Source organism: Gavialis gangeticus, unplaced genomic scaffold (genome assembly GCF_001723915.1).
Source record: "Gavialis gangeticus isolate Ggan-Ray unplaced genomic scaffold, GavGan_comp1, whole genome shotgun sequence".
Lineage (NCBI taxonomy): Eukaryota > Metazoa > Chordata > Crocodylia > Gavialidae > Gavialis > Gavialis gangeticus.
Genome location: NW_017729004.1, coordinates 10569261 through 10580079, shown reverse-complemented (window position 1 = coordinate 10580079; position 10819 = coordinate 10569261). Strand labels below are relative to the sequence as shown.

At 42.5% G+C, this 10819-nt stretch overlaps 1 protein-coding gene across 2 annotated transcripts in view; it reads right to left on the bottom strand.

Annotated features, from left to right (window-relative positions):
- CTDSPL (CTD small phosphatase like) overlaps nt 1-10819 on the bottom strand; it is a 186100-nt gene that overhangs the window by 38210 nt on the left and 137071 nt on the right. The window contains exon 3 of one of the 2 annotated variants that reach the window (XM_019508080.1): nt 6610-6642. The exons of the other annotated variant lie outside the window; for it this stretch is intronic. Coding sequence (XP_019363625.1) covers nt 6610-6642 — 33 coding nt within the window. The remainder of the gene's footprint in view (nt 1-6609; nt 6643-10819) is intronic. 2 annotated transcript variants of the gene reach the window in all.

Sequence of the window (10819 nt, the reverse complement as noted above, 5' to 3'; positions counted from 1 at the left end):
AGGGCACAAACAGACAAATGTTTTGAGCACTTTAAGGAGTTTAACTGAACTACAAATTAGCTTGGGTCATATATAAATGTCACTATACAAAAACCAGGGATAAACTCTAAAGTGCTTCAGAGTTACACTTTGGCAGGGAGGCAGTTTTTATTGGCACACTACAAATTAAAACACTTAAAAAGGTAGAATTTGAAGCATGTTACACGTATGCCTGTTCATACCCTTATTTATAAAACACCTGCCTTCAAGTCTCATTTGTTCCTTAGCTCAATTTCCCTCAGTGCCCATCTAAAACTGATCTACAAGAAATAAAATTGTATTGTAGCTGATGAGGTTTGTAGCATGAATACAGCTCTTGACAGAAGATTTTGTATGCCAGGCATGATCCAATACCCAAACATAAGGTCAGCTTGAGGCACTTACTGTTGGGGTCAAGATGCACGCCTTTTCTTCATTATCTGCATTACAGCAGTACCTACAGCCCCAACTAAAATAGGTTCCTTTATTAGCAAAACAGTACACTAACATAGTATAGTTTCATAGTTTCTAGGGTTGGAAGGGACCTGAGCAGATCATCAGAGTCTAACCCCCTGCCATGGCAGGAAAGAGTACTGGGGTCAAACGACCCCACCAAGGTGTACATCCAGCCTCCTCTTAAAGACCCCCAGGGTAGGAGCCTGCACCACTTCGCTTGGAAGTTGGTTCCAGACCCTAGCCACCCTGACAGTGAAGTAGCGCCTCCTGATGTCTAGCCTAAATCTACCCTCTGCCAGCTTGTGACCATTATTCCTGGTCACTCCTGGCGGTGCTCGGGGAAACAGGGACTCCCCCAGTGCCTGCTGGTCCCCTCTGACTAGTCTGTAAACGGCCACCAGACCCCCTCAGCCTTCTCTTGTGGAGGCTGAACAGGTTCAGGTCCCTGAGCCTCTCCTCGTAGGGCCTGCCCTGCTGCCCCCTGACCATGCGATACCAGAAAGATATTTAGGTACCACTGAAAAAGATTAAATGGAAGTTTGGCACCTGCATATTTTTCTGGATCTGGACCCTACCTCGTAACAAAAACACTTAATGTAAATGAGTGATTCACAACCAGGGTGCCATAAGACACTTTCAGGGGGATGTTCACAGCCAGGTAACACTACCCTAAGTGCCTTGAGTGGAGCCAGGTCCGAAAGCAGCCGTGGCAAGAGCAGACACTCCTGCCAGCATAAGGTCTACCTGTTAAACACAGGGAGTTTGCGACTGAGGGACTCCTACCTGCATTAGGTTTACCTGATAAGCATAACGATACACTAAAAAAACCTTACTGGGCAAACCGAATGCAGGCCGGAGGATCTGCTCTTGCCGCACCCCTTCCTGGTCCAGCCCTGCATGCACCTTCTGGAAACACACAGGCAGAACAGTTCTACCCGGTGGTGGCGACAACTCGGAGAAACACAGGAAACAGATAAATCTCCAGGCTGCAGTCTCACTGCTTGGTGGAGTCATCTCAAGCACCTATTTCTGGGAGGAACGTGCAGGGTTGGAGCAGGAAGGGCTGAGGCAGGGGTGAGTGATCTGGCTTCCAGATCTAGTTTTGCATGAAGCTCACAGAGCAGATCCACTTGGTGGCAGTGGCAGCGACAGCATCCGGGTCAAGGACCACAGAAGTAACCTGAGGCAGTACAGCAGTGGTTCTCAGCTTGTACTGAATTCAGAAAAAAGTGCCTCAAAACTAAAAAAGGCTAAGAATCATTGATCTCAACAGACAAGGCAGAGCAGGGAAGAAGTTTTCTTTTCTCATTTTACAGCTGGCAAAGACAGGTTCTGTGCCCTGCCAGAGACAGCTTGTGACCAATGCCCAGCCCCTCCTGGACACCAAATACTGGGCTCCCTTTCTCACCAATTTGGAGCTTTGTTCTCCAGAGTCAGTCTCTGATGAGGGGTTCAAGCCTGTCTTCACTATGCACTCTCATTGTTCTTACAGTCCAACACACTCCCTCTACACAGTATTTTCCTTTATCTTCAAGAGCCACAAAAAAAAATCACAGCATAAATTTTACCCGCCTTCATTATGAGTCAGTGGAAGAGCCACCTGACTTGTAGCTATATTTGATTTAAATCTCATCATGCATTAAAAGCGAAAAGCCTTTAATGACCAAAGCTACACACTAAATTCTGTCAATAATTTGCATGTCTGGGGATTAGAAGAAATAAAGGAAGTACTCTGGTTCTCAATTCATTTGTTCTCCATATTGAATTCTATTTCTGTGTTGCGAGAGAGTGCATGAAGACTTTTTATTCTTCCAGCACTAAAGGGCTGGGTTGAAACATGAATGAAAAAGATAAGGCTTCACAATTTCTGCATGAAGTCAATCTCTTGATTGGGAATAAAATGTAAGGATGTGATTTAAGGAATATAAAGGATACTCATATGCAGCTGTAACTCATTTATGCAGACGCCCAAATCTTTTAATAGGAGTCATTTTCACATTAAGTGTAGCAAAGTTACAATCAAGGATCAGAAAGGAAAAAAAAATTAATTTATGCACTATCAAAAGTTAAAATCCATTCATAATAGATTGAATAAAAGAGAGCAGGAGAAATATTCAGGAAGGTTCATGATTAATAGATTTCTATCCAAGTTATCCTTCAATGAAGATAAAATTGAGATATTAAATATTTTAAGATCTCATGTTCTTTCCCAGTTTAACTAAATTTTCATAAACATTTTATTAAATAGAGCACATTACACAGCAATTCACTCACTACACAGCAGAATCTGAACTACTATGCTATTTCTCCAGAACCGAGTAGAAAAAACCAATTATGATATCTCAGATACCACCATGCGGAAACTGTGGATCAGACGTTTTAAGTGAGAAGAAACATAAATACTCAAATGAGTCAGTTGTGTTACCAAAGATCCACATTTACTGTAGATGCAGGTTACTGCGGGTACTGTAGATTTTTAGACTGTTGAACTAGTCAGTGGTCAGGGCTTCGGTATCCTGTGCGGGTTTCCCGATTGCTGGCTGGCGTAATTGTTTTCTAGAAGCAACTACTGCCCACGTGTTTCAAGTCAGGTGAAGAAATACTGCATTCTCTGTTACAGAAAGCAGGAAATCCTGTTTTCTATTTGAAGTATAAACAACTAGCAAACACCAAATCTTCAAGAATTCACTATATAAAATAAACTCTAAACCCCCAGAAAACATCAAGGTTAAAGGGGTCTTTCACTACACTTCACATCCTGTCTGCTGTACAGTGCAACGTGTGTTGCTTTCCTCTTCATGTTCCCTGCACTTTATTTCTTGGTCATGCACAGAGGCAGCATGGTGAGCAGTCTCTCTTTGAGCAGTTCCCCCCCAAAAACAAATAATAAGATGTAAAAAAATTCCAATTTAAACTCTGTATTTACTTGCCTGGCAGCAAAACAAATTTCTGTTCAAATGTAGATAATCAATTCAAATAAACACATTAACAAGCCTGACTATTTTCTCGGGAGGAAGGGGGGCATCAAGGGATGAAGAGGAGGGACATTTTTTTCTAGGTGCAAAGATACAATATTTTGACTTCTATAGCAGCCATACAGCCAGCACTTCCGATTCGTCAGTGCTTTCATTAAAAAAAAAAAAATCGCTATGGTTATGTTTTATTATTTAGGAAGTAATACATTAGAAGAGGGGTGCTCAATCTCCAGCCCATAGGTGAGATATAGCCCACAGGCCAGGCCCTCTGGGCTGCCCATGCATCTGGAAATTTGGCTGTGGGACAGTGGTGGCATAGCTCCTTACCAAATTTCTGGACCTTTGGCTGGGATGATCTAGTTGGGGACGATCCTGCTTTGAGCAGGGGCTGGACTAGATGACCTCCTGAGGTCCCTCCCAACCCTCATTTTCTACGATTCTGTGAGCTCAATGCCTCATCCCAGCACGGAGGGCAAGGCGGCAGTGGTGCCAGGCCCCAATCCCTGTGCACTGGGGTGCTGCCAGGCCCCTAGGGAATAACACCCTGTGGGAGGGGCTGGCAATGCCCCCAGGGCCCAATCCCAGCATGCTGGGGCAGAAGGGGCAGTGCCAGGTCTCCAGGGCACAACACCTGGGAGGCAGGGACAGTGCCAAGCCCTCAGGGCTCAGTCCTGACACATGGGGGCTGGAGGGGGCAGTGCGGGGCCCTAGAGTTTCCCTGCAGTGCTCAGGGGAGGGAAGGGGCAGTGCTAGGCTCCAGTGCTTGATCCTGGTGCACAGGGCTCAAATCCAGCCTATGGATTAGCCCTGCCTCACTCATCTGGCCCACAGAGAAAAAAAGTCCAGCCCTCCTGCTTCAGAAGAATTAAAATGAAAGAAATCCAGGAAATAAGGCCATTCTGAACTGCAGGTTCCCTGCCACTGTTAGCCCTGATACCAGGCTTCCCAGGACTCCACTGCGCCTGCAAGTTCTACATAACCCAATCTGGTCTTCAGAAGAGGAAAAAAAAAAACAACAACCATCCACCCACCCACCCACAAAAACAGTTTGCCTTACTAGATAGTCACTGAACTATCAAAACCAATTCATTAAAATCTGATTTCTAAAATGAAAATATGAATTACTTATATGACTGATTAACTTATAGGTATACTGGCAGTGGAGGTCTAAGTTATATATATGAACCCTCAAAAATTAAGGTTTCTTATGAAACTTAATCCCTGCCCTTGTGTGTGAGGACATTACAATTCAGGCCGTAGTGACGTATTCACAAACTGACACTTTCCTGCCTCACTCGACTATTGTGAAGATGAACTCATTAATGTACATTCATTAATGAAGCACAAAAGTCAATTAAGACATTCTCTTCTGAGAAGCATGCAGATACACTGCAGGAGACATTAGGCCATGCACATGACCAACAAGGTTCCCAACTCACTGAGCCCCATCCATCAAGTATCATTCAACATGTGCACCAAAACTTGATCATTACATTTTGCTAAATCCCCCAGATTTGATAAGATAGCTGTGACTTACGTAATATTTTTGTGGATTTATGAAATATTTTTTAACAGGCAAATCCAAGAGTATTAGACTACTCACTCAAAGTGCTCTGTTTAATACGTCTCTATTAAATCCAGCATTTTGGAAAAGTAGTGTAATTATGTGTTTGTTAAAAAGCTTATATTTGGCATGTGTATTACATAATAGCCAAGTGTTATATTTTGACTTTGATGTCTGCACCCTTGTGCCTACATGTTATTGTATTTTCATCTCTTAAATTTTAAAGCTGTCTTTCATTTTAAGCTCGGGTTCCATGGCTTTTCATATAGGAAGACAATGACAACATTTGTTTCTAGGCCTAGTTTTTCTTTGCAGAGCTGATGTTTAAAACTACCAGGTTAAAAAAGTTGGAAGGAATGAGAAGAGAGGACAGTAAATCTAGACACAAACATAATATACCAATGAAAGAGGATATTCCCAGGTGCCCCATAATGTATACAGTTTGCTTCTGGCCCTGATGATTTGGGAGATGCCAAATTTTAGAAGTGAACATTGGCCCTTCAGTGTAATGCTCTTTTGGTGCTGGTCCAGGACTACCGTATGGAAAGTAATGGTCCTAGAGCTAGTATAATTTCCAATAGTTTTCAGCTCCAAGAAAAGGTGGTGATGGAAAGAGGAAGCTTAAATGGCTGAATACTGATCACCTGATACCATCCAGCAGCAGCAGCAATTAAAAAAAAAGATACTGGTTGCAATGTTGCGCCTTGAGAAACTTTGATGTAAAAGAAAAAATAGGGAACCCAAGGGGCAGTTTTCAGACCTTTAAAACAGATACAAAATACCATCAAAGAGGGATGAGCATCTTTTAAGACCTGCATTGACACTGTCTTGAGAGCTTTGCAATGGCACTAAGTCTCAATGAACTATTGTAAATGGTGAAGCAGTAATGATGCACACAGTACTGAAAAGTCCTCCAAATTAAAAACAAACATTAAAAAAGCACATAGTGAAAGAACCCTGATAATTCTTAAGCAGAACAAAAAGTCTCAAGTCCAAAAAAGTAAAATCTCTAGCTCAAAATATGTACAATGTTTTTATTTGGTTTTGAAATGTAAGAATTCCCTGCTAACAACCTGTATTCTAATTAAACCTGTTAGATGAACAGAAAAACTAAGACTTAAAACCATGGTTTATAATAAAAGCATCATCTTACTACAACACCAAGGATCTTACTACAGTTGTGTAATACTCTTGAATCAGATGTTCTAGGAAAATTAATGCCTTTCTTCACAGGTGGAAACTAGGGGAAATTTATCTCAATCCTCCTGCATTTTTGACAATTAAGTAACCTCAATTTGATTTTTGCTTTTGAGCACTCTAAGTTTTCAAAATTCAACTACAACTTAAAAACAAAAGGACAGACAGAAATGAGAACTTCATGAATCTAGACTGTCTTCTTTGTAATTAGTTTTGTCTCTATATTTCATGTCCACTGTTAAGATAAATCATTTCATAGCATTATACATCTTTGAAAATTAAAAATAAGTTTCATATTACATGCAACATAAAATAAATCCATTCGACTCCAACATAAAATAAACCAAAGCAAAGAAAATTATGAAAATTATTAAAATAAAAGGGATAAAAAATACATACACTTGGGATTGGAATGACCTGCATCTGGTCACCCTGGGAAAAAAGAAAAAAAAAAATACCGTGAGGGTAATGGCTTTTAAAAGGGTGAAACAGAAAAGGTTTCAAACATTAAGTTTAAGTACTTAAACAGTTTAACAAAAACAAAAACAAAAAAAAAGCTCAATATATAAAAGAAATCAAGAGGAAAAACAAAAACCTGGGGTCTTAGTTTTTAGTTGCTTAAAATGATTGGTTAGTACAATATAGTATTAATGGATTTTAGGAAACCAAAACTGATAAAAACCCAAGGCTGATTAATAAGAGGTGATTAAAGTCAAATTAATCTGTGCTTGCTTTAACAATATTTTGTTTGAGGAGTAAGGTCTGAAGACCCGTTGCAAAGCATACTGTTGACCTGCTTCTAGCTTGGGGCAAAACCTGACCCATCAGTCACTAAGAGCGGCAGAGTGCCTAACTCTGACAACTTCCACAACTAGGACAATTCAAAATCTATTCTCCCCAGTTTACAAGATGTGCTAAATAAACCTCAAGGCAAAGCAATTTCTGCTACTACACAGCATGGTAAATTCCACCCAACAAGAAACCCAAACCCTTGGATGTCAGTCTCCATCTCTGTTTTGGAGAACTGGCCTGTCTCTTGAGTGAGGTGGATCTGTGGACCTCATTACTCCAAGGCAGGAAGTTTTTAAGGCAAGCACAGATTAAGTTTCCCCACTCACTGCAGCAAGGTCCACAGATCCAGGCATCTGTGGAAAGTAGAACCTTCCTTTAAACATGGCTATCTGAAACTCTGTACGGTACGTCTAAATATTTTCTCTATCTTTCCCAGGGGGTTAAAGCACACAAAATATTTTTTTTTTTCAAGAAAGAAAGGAAATGGCATTAGCTAAAACTAGAAGACCAGTATGCAGAATGTACTGAACTGATGTCCACCTAGCAGACAGACCAACACCAGAACCATGGTTACTTTGCATGGAGATAGATGGCTGGGGTTCCTAAGAGCTGGTGGAGTTTTTAAAATTTACTTAGGAAATGCTATGTCAAAACAGTTATATTTTTTAGCGCGGATAGGCAGGCTTCAAAATACCGGGTCTTGTTAGAGAAGGCTTCAGATAAAAAAGGACCCAAAAGTTGCGGAGAGTATCATAGAATCATAGAAGTCGGGTCGGAAGGGACCTTGTAGATCTTCAAGTCCAACCCCGCGCCTGGGCAGGAGAAAAACTGGGCTCAAATGATCCCAGCCAGGTAGGCATCAAGCCTCCTTTTAAAGACCCCCCAGGGTAGGAGCCAGCACCACTTCCCTTGGAAGTTGGTTCCAGCTCCTAGCCGCCCTGACAGTGAAGTAGTTCTTACAGATGTCTAATCTAAACCTCCTCTCCAACAACTTGCGGCCGTTATTCCTTGTTATGCCAGGGGGTGCTAGGGGAAACAAGGTCTCTCCCAAACCCTTCTGGTCCCCCCTAGTGAGTTTATAGACTGTCACCAGGTCCCCCCTCAGCCTTCTCTTGTGAAGGCTGAACAGGTTCAGGTCCCGCAGTCTCTCATTGTAGGGTCTGCCCTGTAGTCCCCGGATCATGCGGGTGGCCCTCCTCTGGACCCTCTCAATGTTGTCCACATCCCTCCTGAAGTGGGGCGCACAGAACTGGACACAGTACTCCAGCTGTGGCCTGACCAGTGTTGCATAGAGGGGGAGGATCACCTCCTTGGCCCTGCTAGAGATGCACCTGTGGATGCACGACAAGGTCCGGTTAGCCCTGCCAACCATGACCTCGCATTGTCGGCCCATGTTCATCTTGGAGTCAATAATGACTCCAAGATCCCTTTCTGCCTCCATGCTCTCAAGAAGGGAGTTTCCCAACTTATAAGTGTGCTGCTGGTGACTACTGCCCAAGTGCAGCACCCTGCACTTGTCAGTGTTGAAGCGCATCCTGTTTTTGCTAGCCCACCCCTGTAACCTATCCAGGTCTTGCTGCAGTCTTTTCCTCCCTACTAGCATGCTCACCTCACCCCAAATTTTGGTATCAGCTATGGCGAGTCCTAGTGTTGGGTACTGCTACATGAATATGGTTCCTGGGTTGTGCAATATGACTTTGCAGATTTGGAATATAAAGCCAATACCTCAAGGAAGCATTTAGTGTTGGGGTTCATATGGAACTAGCTACATTTTACTGAACATACCAAAAAAGCTGAACTAGAAAAAACATGCCTTTTTTGCTTGGAAATTCTTGGGGACCAACTATAAAGTCACTGGTATATGTTATACTGTTGGACTTTGCCAATAGAATATATTCCATCTGTTGACTTCTTCTGGGGTCTATGAGGACAGTTATCATTTCACCAAATATTTATTTTATACCTGTCTGGTCCTCAATGTAGGATTGCAGTAGCAGAGCTACTTTAGGAGATGCATCCAATGCAAAGTTAATCAAACTAGGGACTCAAACCATCATTGGGAATAAAGGTGCACAAACTGCTACTCTCTCATTCCTAGATTTTAGATAGTTCTGAGAAGCAATAATAAAGATGGGAATACACATAGCAGGGACCTTTGTCTAGTTTTATAAAAATGCCATTTACCAGCTCACATCCCAGTTATTTCTGTGCAGAAGCATGCCAAAAGGCACTTTATTAACTGTTTGCAAAAAGACTGATCACCAAACTACAGGCTTTGGTTTATGAGGAGCAAGATATTTTGGACTGCTGGAACCACTCCTACCACTCATGCTCCTGCCATGCAGAGTCCGTGTTGTGATATTATTCTTTGTGGGCAGTGTACAGAAAGAAAGGAAAGGCTGCTTTAGCTTGGTTGGGATTGCCTGACATTTTTCCCTGATTATCCCAAAAAAGCTACTGGACAGTTGAAAATTAAGGGTTTTCTTTCTTATTTGATAATATCTTTTATTGGACCAAGAATATAGATGGACGAGATGTTAGAGAAGTTTTTGGGCACAAGGTGCCCTTCTTCAGGTCGAGGAAAGAAGCAGGTACATCTCCAAGGACTGGAATCATACACATCTCCACAGGTTTAAAAAGCACCTGTTGAAACCCAGGGTTGAATCAGAGACCTTTAGATCTTACGCTATTTATGTTAGTACTGTAGATATCTCTTTCTCACCCTGATCCGTGGAAGGACAAGTGGTGCCCAATGTATCTCCCGGCTATACAATTACTCCAATAAATGATATCACCAGAAATCCCTTGATTCGCTCATATTCCCTGAATCGCTACAGCTACACCACCACTCCAGCCCTACCAGACTGGACATGTTAATGGTCATGACCAAAGCAACCCTGTTATCCATTAAAATACCAATACTTTGAGACCTTCATTGGACTTCAACTGATGGATGCTTCACTTGCTTTCTTTCTGAAATCCATCCCTTGAACCAGAGTAGAATTAGCCCCTTAAAAAGAGAGATTCTTTATATTCACCACGTATGGATATAGATAATCTGCCAATAGATCAAATGGGGTGGGACGCAATGGAATACCTACCTTTATTTGATACACATTATTTGAACTCTGGGTCACTGAAACATGGTTCTGTATAAGATCTCATTTGATTTCCCAACAGGTTCCAACAATAAGCAGGCTTCTGTTTATGACACCACTTGTCTGCCTTTATGTTAATCTTCTGAAGGGAGGCTGTGCACCCAATACAGACCTGGGCTAAGCACAAATATTTCCCAAATCCCCTGGCATGGTACGTCTCTCCTGAATTCAATATACTGCAGGAGCTGTACCACTGTGTATCCAGTTCAACTTTCTTTCTGTACAGAATGATTTTAGCTTTTGACACTGTCTCTCACCCCATTCTCATTAAGAAACTGGGGGGCTGTGGCATAGACACCCACACAGTCAAATGGGTCGCCAACTGGCTGGAGGGCTGCACCCAGAGGGTGGTAGTTGGATGGGTCCTTCTCAACCTGGAAGGACGTGGGCAGTGGGGTCCCGCAGGGCTCGGTCCTCGGGCCCGCACTGTTCAACATCTTCATCAGTGTTTTGGACGAGGGGGTAAAAAGCACCCTGTTCAAATTTGCTGATGACACTAAGATGTGGGGGAACGTGGGCACACTAGAAGGAAGCAACAGGCTACAATCTGACCTAGACAGGTTACAAGGGTGGGCGGATGAGAATAGGATGGGTTTCAACACAGACAAGTGCAAGGTGATGCACCTGGGGAGGAACAACCGGCACCATACCTACAGGTT